This window comes from Lepidochelys kempii, chromosome 6 (genome assembly GCF_965140285.1).
Source record: "Lepidochelys kempii isolate rLepKem1 chromosome 6, rLepKem1.hap1, whole genome shotgun sequence".
Taxonomy (NCBI): domain Eukaryota; kingdom Metazoa; phylum Chordata; order Testudines; family Cheloniidae; genus Lepidochelys; species Lepidochelys kempii.
This window is the reverse complement of record NC_136385.1, coordinates 74,682,274-74,708,955: the sequence shown is the minus strand read 5'-3', so window position 1 is coordinate 74,708,955 and position 26,682 is coordinate 74,682,274. Positions and strand designations below refer to the sequence as shown.

General features: G+C 43.6%; 1 protein-coding gene across 1 annotated transcript in view; it reads right to left on the bottom strand.

The window, feature by feature from the left end:
* GPR176 (G protein-coupled receptor 176) overlaps positions 1–26,256 on the bottom strand; it is an 86,492-nt gene extending 60,236 nt beyond the window's left edge. Inside the window, exon 1 of the mRNA XM_073348814.2 lies at positions 25,113–26,256. Within this exon, the coding sequence (XP_073204915.1) occupies positions 25,113–25,341 (229 nt within the window). The 5' untranslated portion in view covers positions 25,342–26,256. The remainder of the gene's footprint in view (positions 1–25,112) is intronic.
* Between the last annotated feature and the right edge of the window lie 426 nt (positions 26,257–26,682).

The following is a 26,682-nucleotide window of genomic DNA, read 5'->3' as shown; positions in this document are numbered from 1 at the left end:
GGCACGATCTACCTTTTGTAAAACCATGTTGTATTTTGTCCCATTTACCATTGACTTCAATGTCCTTAACTACCTTCTCCTTCAAAATTTTTTCCAAGACCTTGCATACTACAGATGTCAAACTAACAGGCCTATAATTACTTGGATCACTTTTTTTCCCTTTCTTAAAAATAGGAACTATGTTAGCAATTCTCCAATCATACGGTACAACCCCTGAGTTTACAGATTCATTAAAAATTCTTGCTAATGGGCTTGCAATTTCTTGTGCCAATTCTTTTAATATTCTTGGATGAAGATTATCTGGGCCCCCCGATTTAGTCCCATTAAGCTGTTTGAGTTTCGCTTCTACCTCAGATATGGTGATGTCTACCTCCATATCCTCATTCCCATTTATCATGCTACTATTATCCCTAAGATCCTCTTTAGTCTTATTAAAGACTGAGGCAAAGTATTTGTTTAGATATTGGGCCATGCCTAGATTATCCTTGACCTCCACTCCATCCTCAGTTTTTAGCAGTCCCACTTCTTCTTTCTTTGTTTTCTTCCTATTTATATGACTATAGAACCTTTTGCTATTGGTTTTAATTCCCTTTGCAAGGTCCAACTCTACTTGACTTTTAGCCTGTCTCACTTTATCCCTACATATTCTGACCTCAATAAGGTAGCTTTCCTTACTGATCCCTCCCTTCTTCCACTCCCTATATGCTTTCTGCTTTTTCTTAATTACCTCTCTAAGATGCTTGCTCATCCAGCTTGGTCTACAACTCCTGCCTATGAATTTTTTCCCCTTTCTTGGGATGCAGGCTTCCGATAGCTTCTGCAGCTTTAATTTAAAATAATCCCAGGCCTCCTCTACCTTTAAACCCATAAATTCTTCAGTCCAATCCACTTCCTTAACTAATTTCCTTAATTTTTGAAAGTCAGCCCTTTTGAAATCAAAAACCCTAGTTGCAGATTTATTTTTGTTAATCCTTCCATTCAATTTGAACTGAATTAGCTCATGATCACTTGAGCCAAGATTATCCCCTACAACCATTTCCTCTATGAGGTCCTCATTACTCACCAAGACCAAATCTAAAATGGCATCCCCTCTAGTCGGTTCAGCAACTACTTGTTGAAGGAATCCATCAGCTATCGCATCTAGGAAAATCTGAGCCCTATTATTATTACTAGCACTCGTCCTCCAGTCTATATCTGGGAAGTTAAAGTCTCCCATGATCACACAGTTTCCATTAGTATTTACTTTATTAAAAACATTAAAAAGGGCTCTATCCATATCCAAATTAGATCCCGGCGGTCTATAGCACACCCCAAGCACTATCCCAGGGGAGGCTCTAATAGTTTTCTTCCCCAATTTAATTGTTGCCCAGACAGACTCAGTCATATCCATTTCATCGCTTCTTATTTCTTTACATTCTATCTCATCATTGATATACAGTGCTACTCCACCACCTTTACCTTTATTTCGGTCTTTCCTAAACAGCACATACCCTTCAATACCTGTAGCCCAGTCATGACTACTATTCCACCAGGTCTCTGTTATACCTATAATATCTGGTTTCACTTCCTGCACCAGTAACTCTAGTTCCTCCATTTTGTTACCTAGGCTCCTTGCATTAGTGTACAAACATCTTAATTTTTGCTGTTTGGCCTCACTCACATTCTGTACCCTATTAGGCACGGTTATTTTACTACCAGTATAACCTATTAGACTTGTATCTACACTGCCCTTCCTCCTACCTACAGCTGTATCCACTCTTACTTCATTTTCTTTCCACTCTATGCTAAATTCTGGCGTGGAGATTACCTGGACATCTCCCAACCATCTCCCCCAAATTCCTAGTTTAAAGCTCTCTTAATCAGTTGTGCCAACCTCCATCCTAGAAGTCTATTTCCTTCCCTACTCAGATGAAGTCCATCCCGAGAGAACTGTCCTCTATCCATGAATGCCTCCCAATGGCCATACATCCCAAAGCCCTCCTTATAGCACCACTGCCTAAGCCATCTATTGATAGTCATAATCTTGTCACACCTTTGTTGCCCTTCTCTAGGAACAGGCAGAATCCCACTTGCCTTCATAATCTGCATAAATACCCTTGTAAAAATACAGTTCATTAGCATGTTGATAGCTCCCTCATCCTGATAGTGGTTACTTTGGTTCTTCGATGTTTTTGTTAGTAAGTATAATTTTGTTTTTAGACAAACAAATGAATGATGTATTCATATTGGATGGTCCAGGCTCAGACTTCAAACATGTGCTCTAGCTTTAGAGCAGAGCATGTATCTTCTGAGGTTTGAGTTTCTTTTAGGTCTGGGAAAATGTAAGTTCAGGACTGCTACATTTTTGTTTTATGCAGCGTTGTTGTACCTGTGTTTGTCCCAAGATATTAGAGAGACAAGGTGGGTGAGGTAATATCTTTTATTGGACCAATTTATGTTGGTGAGAGAGACAAGCTTTTGCGCTTACATAGAGCTCTTCTTCAGGATTTATTATTTTGTTTTATTTCACTCCCCTGGTAACCACTGAAGCAGCGTTCAGGTCAGCTGCACCTTTGACCCCTCTTAGGTCTCTCTCAGGTGCCCCCTTTCCACAGGAATGTATCATTCAGAGAAAAAAGGTGAACAAAAAGGGCCAACATGCATATGTCTTACTTAAAGCTTAACATTTCCTTCAAAGTTCAGGCAGGCCTACCCCATCCCAGACAGAATCCTAGTCCCCAGAAATGGGGGTGTCTGCTTCACTACAGACCTTGCTTCTCTCTCTCTCTCTCTCAGCTTTAGGGTCCAGGGGAACTATGCTAAAGTTCTTTATTTAATCGCCCCACCTCTTTTGATTCCTCCCTACCCATTCCAGTCAGCCTTTTGATCAGAGCATGGTGGAGGTAAAACTTAAAGGAATTGACATTTGTATTGTTAAGTACCAGTGAGATTGGATTACCTAAAGCCATTGACTTTGGTTCCTGCAGACATCCAAAACAACCTAATTGTGTGATACTCAAATGCTCCTACTGATACAGCCCAAAATGCCATTAGCCTTCTTGGCAATAAGGGCACACTGACTCATATCCAGCTTCTTGTCCACTGTAACCCTTCGGTCCCTTTCTGCAGAACTGCTGCCTAGCTGCTCAGTCCCTAGTCTGTAGCAGTGCATGGGATTCTTCCGTCTTAAGTGCAGGACTCTGCACTTGTCCTTGTTGAACCCCCATCAGATTTCTTTTGGCTCAATCCTCTAATTTGTCTAGGTCCCTTTGTATCCTATCCCTACCCTCCAGTGTATCTACCACTCCTCTCAGTTTAGTGTCATCTGCAAACTTGCTAAGGGTGCAATCCATGCCATCCTCCAGATCATTAATGAAGATATTGAACAAAACCGGCCCCAGGACTGACCCTTGGGGCACTGCACTTGATACCAGCTGCCAACTAGACATGGAGCCATTGTTCACTACCTGTTGAGCCCGACGATCTAGCCAGCTTTCTATCCACCTTATAGTCCATTCATCCAGCCCATACTTCTTTAACTTGCTGGCAAGAATACTGTGGGAGACCATATCAAAAGCTTTGCTGAAGTCAAGGAATAACAGGACCACTGCTTTCCCCTCATCCACAGAGCCAGTTATTTCATCATAGAAGGCAATTAGGTTAGTCAGGCATGACTTGCCCTTGATGAATCCATGCTGACTATTCCTGATCACTTTCCTCTCCTAAGTGCTTCAAAATTGATTCCTTGAGGATGTGCTCCATGATTTTTCCAGGGACTGAGGTGAGGCCGACTGGCCTGTAGTTCCCTGAATCCTCCTCCTTCCTTTTTTAAAGATGGGCACTGCATCAGCCTTTTTCCACTCATCCAGGACCTCCCCCGCTCTCCGTGAGTTTTCAAAGATAAGCGAGTGAAGAGAAGTGTCTTATTAATCATTCGGACACAAGAGGAACATTGGGGTTACGGTGATCTTGTGCCATCAACACATGGCTGTTCAACAAGATTACGTATTCCCCCACAGAATGACTTGAGGAATATAAAGTACTGTTTCTTCTTTACACCAGGACATATGTTTCCTGAGAGAAGATTTTTAAAATAGTAATAGTGCCCCACCTCACTTTCCCTGAAATGCTAAACTATGAGCCATCTACATGTGACGATACATTGAGCTTGATAGATCTGTCTGACTCCTTCCAAAAGGGGAAAGTTATTAAAACACCCTCCAGTCATTTCCACTCTGACTTTTGTAGAATATAAAACAAAAGAAGCAAGGAACCTGTAGGAGCTTTCCAAGGTGTGTTATATGCTACTGAAAAATCCAAGAGCAGGGGATCATATAGAACTATGAACTGGAGAAGCCCTACTGGGTTACCTTGTTTATCTAGAAAGGCTGGGTTTACAGCAAGCACTCTTGATGTAGTGACACCTTTTAAAAGCACGTCAGCAGCAACTGGGTCACATTTAACTTTCTCATAATGTTTTCCTAATAAAATGTTGGGATGGCTCCTTCTCAAAAGCGCAAACAGCCTTCCTTACAGAAAAAGGGACCGTGGGAGTGGTGTGACCACAGTCTAAGCAGCTGGAGAGACTGCACAGTGAGTTTGATTAAACAAACCAACCAGTGAAACACTCCTTCGGGTTTCTCATTTATTTATAAAGTTCTTGTCCAATACAAGAACCAGCAAAGTCTGTAACCTTCCTTCAGCTTACACTATAAACTCCAAACCATGAATATAAAGCAAAACAAACAGAGCAATTCTTCTGTCTCCAGCAGTCCTGGTCAGCAAACCCCGTTCTCCCCCTTCCTGAAAAAAGGCTAGCCTGTTTTTAAGATTCTGAGCTTAATCAAGCTCCTCTAATTGCCTGAGCTCAGGGAACCATTCCCATATGCAATTCTGAACCCCCTGCTGGTATTTAACTTAACCCCAAACCTCAACCACCACCACCAAAACCACACTATGGTCTGCTTCTGTTGATGTTTACCCTAGAATATTTAACTGGGATGGGTGTGGCAGGGCTTTAGGATCCGCTCCAGGGGACACCAAACACTCTGGCATTGGGCAGGGAGAGCTTAGGCGTTAAATCAGAGACTTATATGGACCCCTCTGGCTCTCTCATGTTTAGTGAAATTACATGTCAACTCCTGAAGCAAAAGTCAAGCTCCAGGACCAAAGTTTGGTCCATGCAACTATGCTGCCAGTGTGAAGGGGCCACATGTCTGAGAATCCCCAGCTGGTGAAGACAGCACCCACTAGCCAGTGAAGGGGCCCCTTGAGGGCCATTACAAGCCACTGAAAATGAGATTATCCTAAGGCTGCTCTAATTTACACCAGAAGCTAAACTGGCCTCTGGTTGCCCTGGAGACTGAGGGAGCATAAAGGTTGTATAACAACCTTCTCCCCGTCCTGCCAGCTGGGTTAAAAAGAAAAAATGTCATCAATGATATCTGCAGGCATCCAACACAACATCGCTTGTTTTAGTTTGAGCCGTGCAGCTTCCTTGCTCTTAAGTACCTTGCCTCTAGGGTTGGCTAGCTGCTGTGAAGCCAAGCAAGTTAAACACAGTAAAGGCACAAGCTCCCAGATTTGATCAGAATCAGTCCAGGATCCCCACAGCTCTATTAAATAGAATGGGGCTTTCTGGCGACTGTGTTTTGGGTAGGTATTTCTGCAGTACAGCGTTATAATTTAATGCTCCCCACTAACTGCTAAGGTATAAAATTCATGACTGCTACTGTATGTCACTGTTGCAGAAGCAGCAACCATGCCAAAGACATAGCTCTCAAAAAACTACCATTCACTGCACTTGAGAGACAGTGACAGAACGAAAAGCCAGGAGGTTAAAGGAACAAGAAAATTAGGGGGACTTAACTGTCAGATTGTTCCCTTCTTTTCCACAAAATAACTTTTTTTCACGTGTATCTATAGCCAACCCTCATTTTCTTTAGCCCACTCCTTTTCAGGCTTTGTCACTGCTATGGGGTAAATCAGAAGAGGAGAGCACGATTTTTACTGCACTCTTCTGAGGCAGTCATAGCTTATCTGTAATCAATCCTTCAGCAACACCTGAGTAGCAGCAAATTGTTCAGAAAGACTCCCCCAGGTACCAGTAGAATTATTCCACACAGTGGTAGTATCTGGTTAATCAGAGTAACAGAACAGAGGAAAAAATTTGATTGCCAGCAGAGAGTTTCTAATTGCCTCCAAGCTTCAGGACAGTTTAGTTTCTAACCTGGATCCAAACTATGCAGCTCCAGCCCATCTGTGGTTTTAAAATGAACTGAAATATGAAATCAGCAAAGAAACAAGTAAATCAATTCAAGAGAAAGCTATAAAAACCATAAGATGAATTAAAGTCATATAGTCAATAGCTGGATTGTTGTGGCAAAGAATACACAACACATAATCATGAATACTGGAGGACTGGGGTATAAACAATGCCTCCCCACACAAAGGAAAAGGCACAAGATATTCAATAGTACCAAGAACATATAAACCAAGGGTTAATACAGAATGTAATGGGCTGCAGCATATTTTAAGTTGCTTACAGTCTTGTCCACACTCCTTCATATCTAGGATACAATGAGGGGTAATTCAACATTTTTGCTTTCCTAAGGCTTATACAAACATTTTCTTTAGGTCTGATACTTGTGTCTCATGTTCTGCTGTTACATGGAGTCTCTGGACCTCTCCCATCCTGCATGGAGCACTGGGAGCTACTGACAGCTCTTGTTGCTCTTCACTGGGACAGGATTCTTTCCCCCTCTCTGGTTAGCTACACAGCCTGTGTGTGGAAGAAAAGATTTTAATCTTCATTCATTTTACCTTGGGAATTTCTAAAGTGCCTATTACTTTGATAGATAAACATGAAAATATCAAGTTTATCTCTTAACTTGTGCGCAAGCTCCCACTTATTTTCACGTGCCAGTTTAAAAAGTTTGTCCTAATCTTCAAAGCAATTAATGGGTCAAACCCTAGCTACACTGAAAATCGAGCTTCAGTCTAAGAACCACTGAGACAGCTGTGCTTCCCTGGGACCAGGCAGATCACAAAGCCAGGGATGAAGAGCATGAGTGCTGGAGAGAAACAGTCTCAGTCAAGGGGATCCAGCTATGAAACAAACTTACAAGGGAAATCAAGTCTGTCTTTAGGAAATGCTGCCAAACCTTCCTCTTTGAGAAAGCCTTTCCACCACAACAAGAATGACACTCACAACACTGATACCACCATTTACCCAACACCTGCCCTGCCCTCACCCCAGCAAAAATAAAAATAAAAATCTGTGGCAAACAAATCAACCAACCAACCCAAACCAAAAGATAGACATAGCAGAATTTTTACTGAAAAATGAGAAGAGCCAGAGATTCCAGGAAGTCCATCAGGGACTTTACTATTTATTTTATGTCGAAGGCACTGAGATACCACAGTGAATGGTGGCAATAAAAAAAATGTTGAGATAGATCATTTCCTTCCATTGTTTACTTGTATATCCAGTTAGGAGCCTTTAGGAAAGGGATAGATAAGACAGAAAATACCATTATGCCACTATCAATCCATGGTACACCCACACTTTGATTACTGCATGCAGTTCTGGTCATCCCATCTCAAAAAAAGATATATTAGAATTGGGAAAGGTAGAGAAAAGGGCAACAAAAATGATTAGGGATATGGAACAGCTTCCATACGAGGAGAGATTTAAAAGACTGGCACAGGCGTCGGCTTCTAGTTTTCCCCAGGGGTGCTCAACCCCAGGCCCCGCTTCCACTCCGCCTCTTCCCCCAAGGCCCCACCACTGCCTCCTCTTCCTACCCCCACTCCATCCCCACCCTACCTCTTCCCAGTCTCTTTCCGCCCCCTACCCCGAGCACACCCCATCCCCACTCCTCCCCGCACCTCCTGCATGCCGCAGAACAGCTGTTCCATGGTGTGCAGGAAGCACTGGGAGGGCAGGGGAGGAGTTGATCGGCGAGGGCCACCAGTGGGCAGAGAGCTTGGCTGACGGTGGCTGCTAAGCACCCACTAATGTTTTTTTGTAGGTGCTCCAGCCCTAGAGCACCCATGGAGTCGGCGCCTCTGAAGACTGAGACTGTTCAGCTTAGAAAAGAGACGACTAAGGGGGGATATGACAGAGTTCTATAAAATCATGACCGGTGTGGAGAAAGTGAATAAGGAAGTGTTGTTTACCCCTTCACATAACACAAGAACCAGGGGTCACCAAATGAAATTAATAGTCAGCAGGTTTAAAATAAAACAAATGTGCTTCTTCACACGCTACACAGTCAACCTGTGGAACTCGTTGCCAGGGACTGTTGTGAAGGCCAAAAGTATTAGTGGGTTCAAAAAATAATTAAATTAGATATGTTCGCAGAGAATAGATCCATCAATGGCTATTAGCCAACATGGTCAGGGACGCAACCCCATGCTCTGGGTTTCCCTAAACATCTGACTACCAGAAGCTGGGACTGGATGATCAGGGATGAATCACTCAATAATTGCTCTGTTCTGTTCATTCGCTCTGAAGCATCATGCACTGGCCAGTACTGGAAAACAGATGGACCATTGGTCTGACCCAGTATGGCAATTCTCAGGTTCTTAGGTTCTGTGTGCAAACCTAAGGATTTTAAGGAAGATATATGAAATAAATACAGGGTATAATGAAAGGAAACAAATTACATTATTTAGATTTTGGTACACTTACCCTTTTTGGGTACTTTCCGCATTGTTAGTATGGTGCCTGAAAATATTTAGTTAATATTTAATTGTCATCATCTCTGTACTACCCTTAGTAGACCTCAATCTCCCTCTTCAGGAGCTAGCCACGTGTCATGCAAAAGGAGGAGGAGTACTTGTGGCACCTTAGAGACTAACAAATTTACAGGTGAGCCATGCCTTAGACCCCTTTTAGTGCCTCTTGAGAGCACCCCTTTGGGGAAAGATTTCATTACTTCCACACCTCTCTGGGTGGAACCATGTGGTCCTACTACTCAGACTAGATCTCTGGACTGCAGTCCCCCTGTTTACCAACTGTGTTAATGTGACAGGCCCAACACTGTTTGGCACCTATAAGCCCTTTTCCTCACAGGACCTGTGTGCAGCAAGCTAATTAAAGCTGGTTATGACATATGGTTTAAACACCCTCATAGATTTCTACCACAATGTCAACAACCACCACCTGTTCATTAAACTCTTTCTGGAACACTCCCACACTAGCATCAACTTCCTGAACACCACAGTCAGCGTCAACAATATAATCCTACAGACAACCATATGCAAGAAACCCATAATATCGCCACCCCTCCCTTCACAGATCCGGTAACTAACCCAAACATACCAAGAAATCTGTTGTCAACATCCAGGCACTCAGGTACCACAGAATATGCTCTGAGGAGAAAGTCCAGGATATATACCTGTCAAGGTTCCTTCCCCACTCTGAACGCTAGGGTACAGATGTGGGGACCTGCATGAAAAACCTCCTAAGCTTATCTTTACCAGCTTAGGTCAAAACTTCCCCAAGGTACAAAATATTCCACCCGTTGTCCTTGGATTGGCCGCTGCTGCTACCACCACCAAACAAATACTGGTTACTGGGGAAGAGCTGTTTGGAAACGTCTTTCCGCCCAAAATACTTCCCAAAACCTTGCTCCCCACCTCCTGGACAAGGTTTGGTAAAAAGCCTCACCAATTTGCCTAGGTGACTACAGACCCAGACCCTTGAATCTTAAGAACAATGAACAATCCTCCCAACACTTGCACACCCCCTTTCCTGGGAAATGTTGGATAAAAAGCCTCACCAATTTGCATAGGTGACCACAGACCCAAACCCTTGGATCTGAGAACAATGAAAAAGCATTCAGTTTTCTTACAAGAAGACTTTTAATAAAAATAGAAGTAAAGAAATCACCTCTGTAAAATCAGGATGGTAGATACCTTACAGGGTAATTAGATTCAAAACATAGAGAATCCCTCTAGGCAAAACCTTAAGTTACAAAAAAGATACACAGACAGAAATAGTTATTCTGTTCAGCACAATTCTTTTCTCAGACATTTAAAGAAATCATAATCTAACACATACCTAGCTAGATTACTTACTAAAAGTTCTAAGACTCCATTCCTGGTCTATCCCCGGCAGAAACAGCATATAGACAGACAGAGACCCTTTGTTTCTCTCCCTCCTCCCAGCTTTTGAAAGTATCTTGTCTCCTCATTGGTCATTTTGGTCAGGTGCCAGCGAGGTTACCTTTAGCTTCTTAACTCTTTACAGATGAGAGGATTTTTCCTCTGGCCAGGAGGGATTTCAAAGGGGTTTACCCTTCCCTTTATATTTATGACAATACCTTAACACCACTTAAAACCACCTTCACCAAACAAGGACACTCCATTAGAGAATTAGATCGCATCATGGAATGGGCCATCCAAATACCCCAAAAGAACCTGCTTCAATACAGAAATAAAACCACCTCCGACTCCAGACCCCTAGTTGTTACTAACCACCCCACACTGGAACCCATACACCCTATCAAACAACTACAATCCATACTTGATGAGGACCGCCCCCCATCTTGAAAGAAATATTTCCTGAACCCCCACTTCTGACTTTCAGAACACCCCTCCCTTTCCCCCCAAGTCCACCTCTCCAAGATCATCAAAAGCAAACACCCCACAGATCAGGACACACCAACTCAAAGCAGCACCAGACTGCCAGAACATCAGATGCAAAAGCTGCAGACATATCTCCACTGCTACAATGATCAACAATGTCCCCCATAATTCACCTTTCAAGATCCATGGATCCCACACATGCCTATCACAACATGTGGTATACCTCATTTTGTGCTCTAAGTGCCCCACTAACAACTATGTGGGTGAACCCAGACAATCACTGTGCTCTCAAATGAACTCACACCCTAGGAAAATGATAAAAGACAAAAACACCCTATCATCTGAAGGTGAACACTTTTCACAAAGCGGTCACTCTATATACCTATCAGTCCTCATCCTCAAAGGAAACCTGCACAACACCTTCAAAAGATGAACCTGTGAGCTCAAATTCATTATTCTGCTAGACACTAAAAATCATGGCCTGAAGAAAGACACTGGATTTATGATTTAGTACAACAACCTGTAACCCATTACCCCCCCTCTTTTTGTCCTATAATTGCAGAGGTGTTAATGGGCCACTCTACCTTGAATGGTCCCTTACAATATGTGCTAACTACTTATGCTAAAAGAAAAGGAGTACTTGTGGCACCTTAGAGACTAACCAATTTATTTGAGCATAAGCTTTCGTGAGCTACAGCTCACTTCATCGGATGCATCTTATGCTAAACAATCTGTTCCACCTTGCATGTTGCTGTGACTCTGGGAGTACCTTTCACAGATCTGAAGAAGAGTTGTGTGTGGCTCAAAAGCCTGTCTCTCACACCAACAGAAGTTGGTCCAATAAAAGATATTACCTGACCCTCCTTGTCTCTCTTATTTACCAAAGGCACACAGCACTCAGAGCAAAGGGATAAAACAAAGAATCCTGTACACATATTCCTCACCTCCCCCCAGCTAAACGTTACTCTTTCCTTGCAAGCTTAGTGAGTTCCATTCAGCCCAGTTACCTCCATCTCTGCGTTGGGAGAGAAAGCCTGCTTTCTGCATCTCCTTCTCAGTGTGTCAGTCTCCATCTCTCCCTAGGGAGCTGCTGACAGCCCACTTGACCCCTGTTTCTTCCTTAGGCCAGCATCTTTAAAGTTTTAGCAACCGCTTTGATCCTAGGTTTGGCCTAGGAAGAGTAAACCTTGCCAGCCTAGTTGGAGTCAGCCTGGAGACATTCCCCAATTAAATAGCTTCTCTGAGGACCATGGTTTTCTCTGGATGGTACCTTGTAGACTCATAGAATTGACGGACTGGAAGGGACCTCAAGAGGTCATCTAGTCCAGTCCCCTGCACTCATGGCAGGACAAGTTTTATCTAGACCATCCCTGAAGGTGTGTATCTAACCTGCACTTAAAAATCTCCAATGATGGAGTTTCCATAACCTCCCTGGGCAATTTATTCCAGTGCTTAACCTCCCTGACCACAGGCGCCAGTTTCCTCTGGGCCCGGGGGGTGCTCAATCCCTACCCCACCCAACCGCTTCCCCTCAAGCCCCCACCCCCATCCCGCCTCTGCTTTGCCCCAGGCCCTGCCTCCACCGCACCCTACCCCTTCTCCCAAATCTCCACCCCTGCCCTTCCTGTCCAGTTCCACCCCATCTCCTGAGCATTCCCCATCCCCGCTCTTCCCCATTCCTCCCAGAGCTTCCTGCACATGGCAAAACAGCTGATTGCAGCAGGCAGTAGGCACTGGGAGGGAGGGGGTAACTAGCTGCCAGTGGGTGCTAAGCACCCATTAATTTTTTTTGCCCCATGGGTGCTCTAGCCCTGGAGCACCCACGGACTCAGTGCCTATGACCTTGACAGTTAGTAAGTTTTTCCCTAATGTCCAACCTAAACCTCTCTTGCTGCAATTTAAGCCCATTGCTTCTTGTCCTATCCTCAGAGGTTAAGGAGAACAATTTTTCTCCCTCCTTCTTACAAACCTTTTATGTACTTGAAAAGGTATGTCCCCTCTCAGTCTTCTCTTCTCCAGATAAAACAAACCCAATATTTTCAATCTTCCCCCATAGCTCATGTTTTCTAGACCCTTCTCTGGACTTTCTCCAATTTGTCCACAACTTTCCTGTAATGTGGTGCCCAGAACTGGACACAATACTCCAGTTCAGACCTAACCAGCACAGAGTAGATCAGAAGAATTACTTCTCATGTCTTGCTTACAAAATTCTTACTATAACATCCCAGAATGACGTTTATTGTGCAAAAAAACACACACAAACGAACAAAAAAAGTGTTACACACTTTGCTCATATTTAGCTTGTGATCCACTATGACCCCCAGATCCCTTCCTAGGCAGTCATTTCCCATTTTGTATGTGTACAACTGATTGTTCCTGCCTAAGTGGAGTACTTTGCATTTGTCCTTATTGAATTTCATCATATTTCAGACCATTTCTCCAGTTTGTCCAGATCATTTTAAATTTTAATCCTAGCCTCCAAAGCACTTGCAACTCCTCCCAACTTGGTATCATCCGCAAACTTTATAAGTGTACTCTCTGTGCCATTATCTAACTCACTGATGAAGATACTGAACAGAACTGGATCCAGAACTGATCCCTGCGGGACACCACTTGATATGCCCTAGGGTAACCAGATAGCAAGTGTGAAAATTGGGAAAGAGGGTGGGGGTAATTGGTGCCTATATAAGAAAAAAAGCCCTGAATAGCAGGACTGTCCCTATAAAAATTGGGGCATCTGGTCACCCTAATAAGCCCTTCCAGCTTGACTGTGAACCACTGATAACTACTGTCTGGAACAGTTTTCCAACCAGTTATGCACCCGCCTTATAGCAGCTCCATCTAGGTCAGTGGTTCTCAAACTAGGGCCACCGCTTGTTCAGGGAAAGCCCCTGGCGGGCCGGGCCAGTTTGTTTACCTGCCACGTCCGCAGGTTCGGCCGATCGCGGCTCCCACTGGCTGCGGTTTGCGCTCTAGGTCAGTGGGGGCTGTGGGAAGGGTGGCCAGCTTCCCGCAGCCCCCATCAGCCTGGAGCAGCGAACCGCGGCCAGTGGGAGCCGCGATCAGCCAAACCTGCGGACACGGCAGGTAAACGAACTGGCCGGCCTGCCAGGGGCTTTCCCTGAACAAGCGGAGGCCTTAGTTTGAGAACCACTGATCTAGGTTACATTTCCCTAGTTTGTTTATGAGAAGATCATGCAAGCCAGTATCAAAGCCTTACAAAAGTCAAGATACACCATATCTACTGCTTCCCCCCATCCACAAGCTTGTTACCCTGTCAGATAAAGCTATTAGGTTGGTTTGATACGATTTGTTCTTCACAAATCCATTCTGTTACTTATCACCTTATTATCTTCTAGGTGTTTGCAAACTGATTGCTTAATTATTTGCTCCATTATCTTTCTGGGTACTGAAGTTAAGTTGACTAGTCTGTAATTCCCCGGGTTGTCCTTATTTCCCTTTTTATAGATAGGCACTATATTTGCCCTTTTCCATGACTTTTCGAAGATGATCACTAATGGCTCAAATATCGCCTCAGTCAGCTCCTTGAGTATTCTAGGATGCATTTCATCAGGCCCTGGTGACTTGAAGATATCTAACTTGTCTAAGTAATTTTTAAACTTGTTTTTTCACTATTTTAGCCTCTGACTACCTCATTTTCACTGGCCTTCACTATGTTAGATGTCCAATCACTACTACCTTTTTTGGTGAAAACTTAAAACAAAGTAATTTAGCACTTCTGCCATTTCCACGTTTTCTATTATTGTTCCCCTCCCCCATTGGTAACAAGCCTACCCTGTCCTTAGTCTTCCTCTTGCTTCTGATGTATTTATAGAATGTTTTCTCTAGTTTAATCTAGTTTTGTGCCTTAGCCTTTCTAATTTTGTCCCTACATACTTGTGTTATTTGTTTATATTCATCCTTTGTAATTTGACCTAGTCTCCACTTTTTGTCGGTCTCTTTTATGAGTTTCAGAGCACTGAAGATCTCCTGGTTAAACCAGTGAGGTCTATTCCCACACTTCCTATCTTTCCTACATGGTGGGATAGTTTGCTCTTGTGCCCTTAATAAGGTCTCTTATGTTTGCCATTGTTTGGTTTCCTGTTGGTCCCCCGACTCCTACCCCACCCTATTCCAGCCTCCTTTGATTTAACTCAATGCAGCCATGAGGGATAATATTACACAGGTAAACTGAGGTGCACATGATATTTATAAAAAAATAATATACATAACTCCCTGATTCTCCACACCATATAAAGAAAGTTTCTGGAATACCCTGCCCTTCCAAAAAGAAGAAAAATCATTGATGTATATTCTAAAACTGCAGCTTCATGAACAAGTTAGAGGGGGAAAAAAATCATAGATCAATGAAGTGCTATAACTAGCAAGTTGTCTCCATGACACTGGCTTTATAATGTCTAATTATGCTCAGTTTTGAATAAGCAAAATACACACACACACACACACACACACCCTCACCCTCTTTTAGATAAACTCTGCCAACGATCAGCCTGAACATTTTTATAGACCAAATCTGTGTCAAATGTTCCAAGCTGAGAAGAGCTGTGGTGAAAAAGGAAACCCAGTCCTCCCCTCCAGCAGGAAAATCTGAGGAGGGAATAGCCACAGAGTTCAGAGCTTTCTCCCAGATCATTCTATCAGGCTGGTGGGGTGTGCCTCTTTGCAGGTCAGGCTATGTGACCTGCCTACAACCCTGTGAACCCCTGGGATGCTAATGAATCCCAGGGGGATCAGTGGGAGGCTTGAGCCATCCATATGATGGTCTTGTTGGGGACACTGGGTCATGGCCACTAGGTAACTCGAGGGGATGGAAGACCACGAGTGTCGATGAAGCCCCCTCGCACTAGGCCCAGGTGTCCTTGGCCCCCCTCCCGCCTGGAGGCACTCGCAGCAGCTCCGCGTACTAGGCCCAAGTGTCCTTGGCCCCCCCAGCCTGGAGGCACACACACAGCAGTTATGCTGAGAATCTGCAACAATATGCTGCAGAGTCAGACTGCCTGAAACTAAGCAAGGCCACACAGGGCAGATATGGAAGAACAATGCTGAATAAAGCAGCTTTATGTATAGTTTAACAAATGATACAGAGAACCAGGGAACTAGCTGGGAACTGGATTGGCTGGCTATATGGATACTTGGGGCAGCTTGCTATTGGATAAGTATGCTGGGAAAAAGGATGTATAAAAGCCTGTGTAACTTCCTGCTCTGGGTACAGGATTTGAGATTCAAATCTCCCTGTACCTATTTGAAGCTTCAAATAAACTTTTCTGCTTCTCCACCCCGTTGTGATTATTGGGTGTAGCACACTGGGTAACGATCTATGAACCCTCAGAGCACCCTTTGCAGTGTCCAGTGATGCCATTTTCCATTCAGAACAGGAGGGGTGTGATTTGCATACGGAAGGGAACAATAAGATCCTGAATTACTAGGGGCTTGTCTACACAGAGTTGCAGTTGTCATCTTAATGTAATTTTAAGCCAGTGCAAAAGGTAAATTTAAACTTGTAAACTGAACCCAGCTTCTCAAAATTGAAATAAGAGGGTCCAAACAACTTTTTACAATGGTTAAACTAAATTAGTTTAATTAAACTGATGCAAGTTTGTGGGTAAACAAGACATGAGTTAACTGATAGTATGCTAGATAAATGACACCTACAACTTATCAGCATAAAAAAAGCACCAGATCTGAGATAAGAGTTCTGCTGTTCATAGAGATGAGCAGTATGCACTAGGTAGTTGACCTCAAACTATATCTCACCAGAGCAAACATACATACTGCAGAATTTCTTAAACTGTAAGGCTGGCCTTCCTAAGGAATCTGTTACCTCTCCCAGAATTTTCAGAGAAAAGCTTACAAATATAACTGTTTATCTTACATAATTTAATTTGTAACATAAAATCTCCTTTTGCCGTGTAATGTCCTTAATGACTGCAAACAAGGGAAGAAACAATGGCAAAGCTATATAGTTTCTTGGGGGGGGGGCGGCTATGTGCCTACAGACTTGCTGGAGCCAGGCAGAGTGGAGGAGCCAGAACCATCCAGAATCTGGGGTATGTAGTCACAATGTGTGTTCAGTAGCCATTCTGAATCTATATGGGAAGCTTTCAGTATGGCCAAACTATGTGGCAGGACACACCCGTGGTCACCATCTGAAGACTGAGCCAACTGCAGCTCAGTGAGGAGGAGGCTATGAAGTGGAGTATGTAGGAGCCAGCCTGTTGGAAGCAGCTGAACCAAATGGGGATAAAAGGTGTCTACTGTTAGGTCTGTGTCTCAAAGACGGCTATCCATTTGAATCCATCCCCTCCTTCTCACTAGGGCCAACTAAAACTGTTGTGCCCATGAAGGCTCCTGAACTCGCTAGGAGAATGACACACAAACATAAAGCCAATGAGTCAGTATAACAGTACAATCGCTTAATATCCACTCTCACTCCCCCCATAATGACAAAGATCACCATGTTCAGAGATGAACTACAGTAGATGAAATGCACAGGCAGAAAGTTAAAACAGTGGTTAAAAAAAAAATCTGAATCCATCTGTCAATAGCACAAACATCTCTTACAGGACTATACCAATGCAGTTAAACAAGCCTTCTCTCCACCACAATCAATGCAGCAGAATCATAGCCAGTAGAGCTATTTCACCTAATAAACTGGCTTATCTGAGATAGCAAAGTCTTGATTCTGATGTCTGGGCTAACAAGTGTGAAGACTGAAAGCATGCTTCGCTGATAAGACCAACCGAATATGTATGGAACTAACTGAAAGAAAATTCTACCCCTCACTGGATCACATTATCCACATCACTCCTGAGAGAATTTGGCCCCATCACATATGCCAAAGTTCAAGAAGCTCTGAAAAAAATATTTGCGCCACAACCAGTGAAAGAGATCCATTCCCCTCCTGGGTGGGGAAAGCCAGTCAAGAACAAGTATACCCATTACTAATGACTTCTGAGGCAATTCTGCGCCACTGAACACGCACAGAATTAATTTCCCCCACAGATTTCTTTGCTTCCCCGCAGAAAAATGACTTTCTGACAGGAAAGGAAAGGAAAGGAAAGGAAAGGAAAGGAAAGGAAAGCCACAACAGCAGCCATGTGACCCTAACCAGCTGCATGTTTTGGGTGCCCAAGGCAGCTAAATCACTGTGGGGCAGGGGGCGGGACGAGGGAAGACCCGGCTGGCAGCTCCTACGCTACACCCAGCTCAGATGCTAGTCCCGGCTGGGCAGGACGGGACTTCCTCTTCCCCTGCACGGCATCCGGGGCCTGGTTAGAGCCACCCCCAGATTTCTTCCCAGGCTTCAGGAACTCAGCAAACTCCCCCATCCTGCTTCCTGCAGCCATCGCTCCTCAGCTGCAGGGGGAAGGATCGTTGTATGGGGAGCTGCTCCCCCATCTGCCCAATCCCTGTGCATCCAGACCCCCTCATACCCAGACCCTCCTGCTGAACGTCCCCCCCACGCACACTCCCAGAACTCCCCGTGTTGAGCCCCACTCCCCCTGCACCTGGACCACCCTGATGAGCCACCCACACCCAGATCCCCACCCCCACCAAGCTACAATCAGCTGCAACTGGATCCCCACCCCCACTGAGTCCCACTCCCCCACCATCTGGACCCCCACCCACACACCCAGACCCCCCCCCCGAATCCCAACCACCTTATCAATCATAGAAGATTAGGGTTGGAAGAGACCTCAGGAGGTCATCTAGTCCAACTCCCTGCTCAAAGCAGGGCCAACCCCAACTAAATCAGCCCAGCCAGGGCTTTGTCAAGCCAGACCTTAAAAACCTCTAAGGATGGAGATTCCACCACCGCCCTAGGTAACCCATTCCAGTGCTTCACCACCCTCCTAGTGAAATAGTGTTTCGTAATATCCAACCTAGACCTCCAACACTACAATTTGAGACCATTGCACATTGTTCTGTGTGTCATCTGCCACCACTGAGAACAGCTTCGCTTCTTCCTCTTTGGAACGCCCCCCTTCAGGTAGTTGAAGGCCCCTATCAAATCCCCCCTCACTCTTCTCTTCTGCAGCCTAAACAAGCCCAGTTCCCTAAGCCTCTCCTCATAAGTCATGTGCCCCAGCTCCCTGATCATTTTTGTTGCCCTCCACTGCATTCTCTCCAATTTGTCCACATCCTTTCTGTAGTGGGTGGCCCAAAACTGGACGCAATACTCCAGTTGTGGCCTCACCAGTGCTGAATAGAGGGGAATAATCACTTCCCTTCACCTTCACCTGGACCCCCCTGCAGAGTCCCATTACTGTTGCACCCAGACCCACCCCCAATAAGCCTCTGCGCATCCAGATCCCCCCCCACACACACACCCCTCCCCAGATCCCCCACCAAGCTGCCTACACCCAGATTGCCCCACAGAGAACCCTCTCAACCCACACCTGGATCACCCCACACTAAGCCCCTCCATATTTGGATCCTGCCAGGCTGAACCTGCCTGCCCACACCTTGTGCATCTGGCACGGAGGGACAGGGCCCTGGGGTATTTCGGGGGCAGGCCCAGCCCTTGCGCTGTGTCAGGGTTGGGTGCAACCTTACTGCTGAGTTCATGTCCTGGGTGGGAGCTGCAGAGTGATCTCCCACCTCTGTGCAGCCAGCCAGTGGCCTGTGCTCCCCAATGCCATGCTGGAGCTTCCACATTTATTGACAAATAAATGTTGTAGAATTTTAAAATATTGGGCCTCGAATTTTTATTTTTTTGGCACAGAATGCCCTCAGGAGTAACTAATAGAGATAGCCAGTTCCTCCATCAGAGCTGCATACCTACCAAACTCCATAAAAACTGCCATAGTTGCCCAATTCTCAAGAATTCAATCACTCAACCTTGAAGACCTCTCTAACTACCATCTCGTCTCAAAGCTCCTATTCCTGGGCAAAATAACTGAGAAAGAAGTAGCCAACAAGCACCAACAACATCAGCCTACATCTTGGATGCCTCACAATAAGCATTCAGACAAGGGCACAGCTACTGAGACAGCTCTAGTAGCATGAAAAGACAACCTTCTTGCCTGTGTCCAGGACCATAAGACCTCCATGATCATACTGCTGGAATTTTATGCAGTTATTGACACAGTGGACCAAAAGGTATTGCTAACATACCTACATGATTTCACATGAGATGATGTCCCAGCACTACAATAGCTGCAATTGTTCCTCTGCAAAAGAGCTCAGAGCGGTGATGAATAACTGCTCCTTCTCTCCAAAGGCCTTCACCCGCAGGGTCCCACAGGGATCCATGCTACCCCCTTCTTCTCTTCAGCTCCACTGGCAAAGCCAGCAAGATACTACAGGCTCAGCTGTCAATAGTATGCTGATGCTACACAAGTATACATCTTATTCTGAAATGATGCAACTACCATTACGACTAAAATGTTGGAATTCCTACAAGAAATCAGCTCTTGGATGATGAGCTGAAGCTGTACCCAGGCAAGACTGAAGTAGTGCTGGCTGAAAAAGAGAAACTCTTTGAAGAGCTACCCAAGATGTTGTCTCCCCCCTTCCACTGAAGGCATACAGCCTCCCTTTATCAAAGTGGTGTAAAGTCTCAGGGTTCTGTTTGACTAAGTTTGGTAACTAGGTAGCAGAAGTATCTAAAAATGCCTCCTTTCACATCCAGCTTGCTAGGAAACTTCTCCCCTTCCTTCCAGTCAAGAACCTGACCACAGTGATCCATCTACCTGTTGCACTTAAGGCACAGCCATCCACACTGGCAGTGGAGAAGGAAGAGTGGTGGGTTTCCTGAGAGAAAGGCCGGTAGAATAAAACCCAAAAACTCAATGTTTTTTGTTGTTGTAAAACTGTGGCACAAGTCTGACTGCTACATTAACATAATCATCTTTAATAGCAGCAATTCTTACATTTAACCGCACTAGTTTATAAAAGGATTTTTAGACCAAAGTTCATGTTTGTCCAATCAAAACCTGGCATTTTCTGATTCTTTATTACTAATGTCAAAAATACTAAAGTAGAAAATGAAGGTTATTCAAAATATTTACACATTTAAAAAAAAATAATAATGAGCCCCACATCACTGCATGCCCTTCTTATATTTTTGGTTTGTGTCTTCCAGTTAAACCTACTGTCGCATATTTAAAGGTCACTTCCATATTCAGGCCTTGGCAGGCTAGTGACATCTGGGATCCAAACCCATTTCCAGCAAACTAACATTTGTTAATCTAATATTGTCAATTAAATTATAAAATATATCTGAGAATGTACTGTTAATGTATTTTTAACATTAGCCATAAAGAAAAAACTACTGGAGCTGTTTGTTTACTCTGTGTAGAAGACTAAAGTCAAATATCAAAACCATTCACACTAACAACCTCTTCACATATAACAGGAAAAACTAACACACCTATTCGACATTGGTGAGGCCTCATCTGGAGTACTGTGTCCAGTTTTGGGCCCCACACTTCAAGAAGGATGTGGATAAATTGGAGAGAGTCCAGCGAAGGGCAACAAAAATGATTAGGGGTCTGGAACACACGAGTTATGAGGAGAGGCTGAGGGAGCTGGGATTGTTTAGCCTGCAGAAGAGAAGAATGAGGGGGGATTTGATAGCTGCTTTCAACTACCTGAAAGGGGGTTCCAAAGAGGATGGCTCTAGACTGTTCTCAATGGTAGCAGATGACAGAACGAGGAGTAATGGTCTCAAGTTGCAGTGGGGGAGGTTTAGATTGGATATTAGGAAAAACTTTTTCACTAAGAGGGTGGTGAAACACTGGAATGCGTTACCTAGGGAGGTGGTAGAATCTCCTTCCTTGGAGGTTTTTAAGGTCAGGCTTGACAAAGCCCTGGCTGGGATGATTTAACTGGGAATTGGTCCTGCTTTGAGCAGGGGGTTGGACTAGATGACCTTCTGGGGTCCCTTCCAACCCTGATATTCTATGATTCTATGAAATACACCACCTACTGTTACAAGTCTTCCCACAAGTCACAGGTATGAAAAAAAAAATTGTACATCTCTCTTTAAAAGAAGACCTGTTACTGTTAAATTTTCTTGTAGGGCTCAATCTACATACGGGTATTTAAGGTAATGAGGCTGCTCACATGAGTACTGATTTGTGGATCTGGTCCCTAGGTTTATATTACAGTTACAGTTTCACAGGGTTTAATCTTAAAGATTACAAAGTAATTCCACACCATAGACACCTAATCTAGCAAATATTTAAGCATTTGCAATAACTTTACCATGGGAAGATAAGAACATGCTTAAATGTTTGTAGGATGAGCTTCCATTCAAGTGGCCTGAAACAAATGACAAACTATCAGGAGTTGAACCCTCTACATCCTGAAATATCATTCAACACAGTGTTATCTGCAATATCTGTACACAGCTATTCTGTCAGACAGGAAGAATGATTCAGTGATTAGGGCACTAGCCTGGAACTCAAGGGAGTGGGGTTCAATTCCCTTCTCTGGGTTACAGACTTCCTGTGTGACCTTGGGCTAGTCCAGAGGTGGGCAAACTATGGCCCACAGGACCCTCCTGCACGGCCCCTGAGCTCCTGGCCCGGGAGGCTAGCCCCCAGCCCCTCCCCTGCTGTTCCCCCTCCCCCACAGTCTCAGTGTGCCATGCCACCGGCGCAACACTCTGGGCAGCACAGTTGCAGAGCCGAGGCCTGACCCGGTAAGTGCCGCCAGCCACCAGTGCTCCAGGCAGTGCGGTAAGGGGGTTGGATAGAGGGCAGGGGAGTTGTGGAGGGGAGTGGTCAGCGGTCCCGGGGGGCAAGTCAGGAATGAGGGGGGGAGGGAGTTGGATGGGGCAGCAGGGGGGAGTCAGGGGTGAGGGGTCTGGGGGTGTTTAGGGGACAGGGGTCAGATAGGAGGCGGGGGCCAGGCCACGCCTGACTGTTTGGGGAGACACAGCTTCCACTAACTGGCCCTCCATACAATTTTGGAAACCCAACATGGCCCCCAGGCCAAAAAGTTTGCCTGCCCTTCGTCTCTTAGCTCTTTGTGATTCAGTCTCCTATCTGTAAAATGGAAATAGTCAAACTTCCCTACCACACAGGGGCATTGTGAAGATAAGTACATTCAATGGTGGGAGGTATTCAGATATTATGGTAATAGGAAGTCATAAGTACTTAAAATAGGTAAAAAGAAAAGGAGGACTTGTGGCACCTTAGAGACTAACCAATTTATTAGAGCATAAGCTTTCGTGAGCTACAGCTCACTTCCTCAGATGCATCTGAGGAAGTGAGCTGTAGCTCACGAAAGCTTATGCTCTAATAAATTGGTTAGTCTCTAAGGTGCCACAAGTCCTCCTTTTCTTTTTGCGAATACAGACTAACACGGCTGTTACTCTGAAACCTGTCATTATGCAAGGCACTGCATTTAGCCGTATGGAGTGGAAATCTATCAACTGCATGAAAAAACTTGTACAGATACAGACTTGCATCTGAGGAAGTGAGCTGTAGCTCACGAAAGCTTATGCTCTAATAAATTGGTTAGTCTCTAAGGTGCCACAAGTCCTCCTTTTCTTTTTGCGAATACAGACTAACACGGCTGTTACTCTGAAACCTTAAAATAGGTAGTGATTCAGTGCAGCAGAGACATATATAGGGAGAATTTACTTTAAAAAAATAAGAGGTAGAAGTAGTTTTAGGTACTACACCTGTGCCAAGCCCCCTACCCATTTTTGTTGATTTACAATCACATTTTCCTTTTAAAAAAAAGTTTTCCCCTCCTTTTTTGTTGTGTGAAAGACCTGCACAGACAAAGGAAGCTGACAAAGGCCCCAGACTACAATCTAATCTGCAGATGCACCCTCGCACCAACGTCAGAGCCTCAGTTACTTCACCAGGGGTCTTGCTGGATGAATCAGATTGCAATGTTGCCAACTCTCATGATTTTATGATAAGTCTTTTGAGATTCAGTATTTTTCCTTAAAGCCCAACTCCCGGGAAGACACCAATTACATGAAAGTAAGTTTTTAGCTCTCATGCCTGTAGAGAAAAATCTGAATAGATAACCCCATGGTATTCTAAAGCCTCAAGAAACAGAAGGCAAATGAATTGTATTTTAAAAATCTAATTTTTAAGTCTGATTTTTTTGGAGTCTGACTCATGAATGCCAATATTAGGACTGGGGCTTAACTGAGTCTACATATCATTACTTGTATTACAATACCACCTAGACACTTTGACAGAGTCTGTGGATCCACTGTGCTAGGAACTGTACAAACTCCTAATAAGAGAATCCATACCACAAAGAGCTTATAGTCTGAATAGACAAGACAGACAAAAGGCAGAAGAAAAGAAGAATTATCCCCATTTTACAGATGGGGAACCTAAGGACTAAGTGACTTATTCAATGTCACACAGCAATGCTGTGGCAGAGCTAGAAATTTAACTTGAATATAAGTCCCAGTCCAACGTCTTTATCACAAGACTATTCTGAATACAGAATAAGAAAGGAAACTATTCAGTATAATCATTTAAGATAGACAAAAGAAATATGAATTGTTACCAGGGAGAAGTTAATTTTTTAAATTATCAGCACCCCCACCAAAATATATCCTAGCACCACTGAAAATGTTCAGTTAGTTGTGTCCAAAAGACTGTAGCCTCATCCTGAGAGGTGGGGACCATCTGCAAGTCCCCTAGAACTGTCAAAGCCACAGGTGCTTAGTAGCTCTCAGGATCAGCTCCTGTGTGAAAAAGTCTCATCTTATTAAAATAACTGGCTTTGCATGACTTACCTACTAGTGGCATTTTATTAAAATCTAATTTATTGACCTCCCAAACTGTATAAATCAAAGATTACCTACAGGTATGACAGACAAAACCGTTTCTAATGCCTGTCTTGCCTTGTCTCTTGAAAGAAAAGCAAATGTAACTGATAACAAAATGCCACACTGCAAATCCTTATAAAGCAAATATACACAGATGTTTAAAGTTAAAGTTAGCAGTTACTACCATGTATCTAAACGGTACAGGACCTTAATTAAGTTTAGTTTGTTAGCTATTAGATGGCAAATAAGTACAATATCACCCAGATAACTGAATGTACAGCCCAAAGAACATTTACAAAGGATTCAATTGAAATCTGCAGGAGATCAATGTAAAATGGACAGTCTCAAATATAAAAATTCAGTATCATTTATCCCAAACATTTTAAATTAATTTCTATTATAATTACTGTATATCCCATTACCTTTGAAAATAAGAGCACAATCAATGCATTATCCTTCCATCTATTTGAGTTCCCAAGGGAAAGTTTACTAAATAATACATATGCATATCAAGGCAATTTCAACTGACTAATTTTGACAGCAGTAATCTATATTACAGAGAGCATCAGAAACCTACAGAAAACTCAAAGGCACACTTTATTAATTCCACTTGAGGAGACAGCAAGAACCTGAAATGACAAAAAAGAGATGCCCATGTGGTAGTAATTTGTGACCACAGTAATTATTTGCTGGGCTGGGTCACAGACTGCAGCCACCAGTAAACTCACATAACAGAAAAACTGCAACAATGCTTACTTACCCAGCAGAGAGCCTATAAAGATGACAATTTGCACAGTGGTAGTGAAATGTCTGTAGGTTTGCTCCTCACTGTACTCCCCATTTTCCAAGAGTCCAATCCCATTGTAGCTTCTATTGTTCCACGCAATTTGTGTATTAGACACATTGCTAATTTCTACAGCTCTGGTAACATCCTGATAGAGGGCATGGTCACTTTCATTCCTTGAAATCCAGCTTCCATTGTACCCCATGGTGAGTGTTTTCTTCCTTCTCCCTACCTAATAATCACACATGATTGAACCAATGCTTTTCACTGAACAGAGCGTACAGGCAAAAGAACTGCTTTTGTGAATAAAGCCAAGTTCATTGTACGCAGCAAAGTCTTCACTGAATTTCTGTCCTGGAAAGCAGGTTTGACTTGTCATGTCTCTACCTCATGAATCATTATACTCAGGAAAGGAAAGAAGGGAGAAAAACATGACTCTGTCCTGCTATTACTTTTCCCATATTTCTTGTTTCTCCATGTCACAGTGTTTCCTCAGCATGTTTTACCACAACAAACATGAATGAGAAAAATCCAGTCCACACCATACGTCACCTTCCCAGCAGATCACAATAAAACCAATTTATTGTACATTAAAATAGGATTGGAAAACTTACAGAAAAATCAACTATGTTTTTTCCCCTGTTCTCAGTCTTTGCTTAGCTTTTTCACAAAAGAGAGGAAAGGCATCTCTTTTTCAGTGCCAAGTCCCCTACAACTGTCCTAACACACTATATCCACTTTTCTTACTGTGAAAAATGAATTAATTTTGCATATATGGTCTTCATAGTGAGAAGATACTTAAATTCCATTCAGAGGAAAGTAAATGAATGTTCAATGGCTTCCACAGAGCACCAGCTGTTTCCCATGAAATATAATTTTTTAAATCCTAAAACAGATACCACTCCAGTCTTCAATGAACCAAAAAAAAACAAAACAAAGCCCACCATAATCCTATGTGACCTTCTGTGAGTGTACCCCCAGATCAAGCACAATTCTCTTTAAAAATTGTAATACATAAGAGAGCATCCAAGTAATACAATCAACATGCATTTCATCTATCTGTATTCTTGATGCTCCACAGATTGCAAAAAACCTTCAAGTCTTCAGAGCTTTCAGCAAGTCTGCTTGCAGCACTGGCTGCTAGACTGTTTGCTGCTGTGTTCATAGAGATCCTAAAGAAGAGAGACTAGATCACATGACCCTCAGCTGAAGGCTCTGGTTTTTGATGGCAGCCATCTTGCTTGTGGAGCTGTCAGCTCAATGTGCTTGAGAAAAACAGAGGAAAAGCAGAAGTTTATTTTCTGAAGGGGGAAAGTTTCAATATCTAAAATAATTCTAAATATTAGGAGGGAGAGGGAAAGTATTTTATTGTCAGCTTCTGCTGGTAATTTTTATTTTGTTCAAAATTAGGAGTTTCCAAATTTATATTTGTGCAAACCAGTCCTGTAATGTCTAGGGTCAAATTTCCAAAAATATCTCTGAAGCTGCCTGAACATATCTGTTCATGCAGAGTAAGTAGCTTTTAACTGGCTGATAGAGGTGTTTG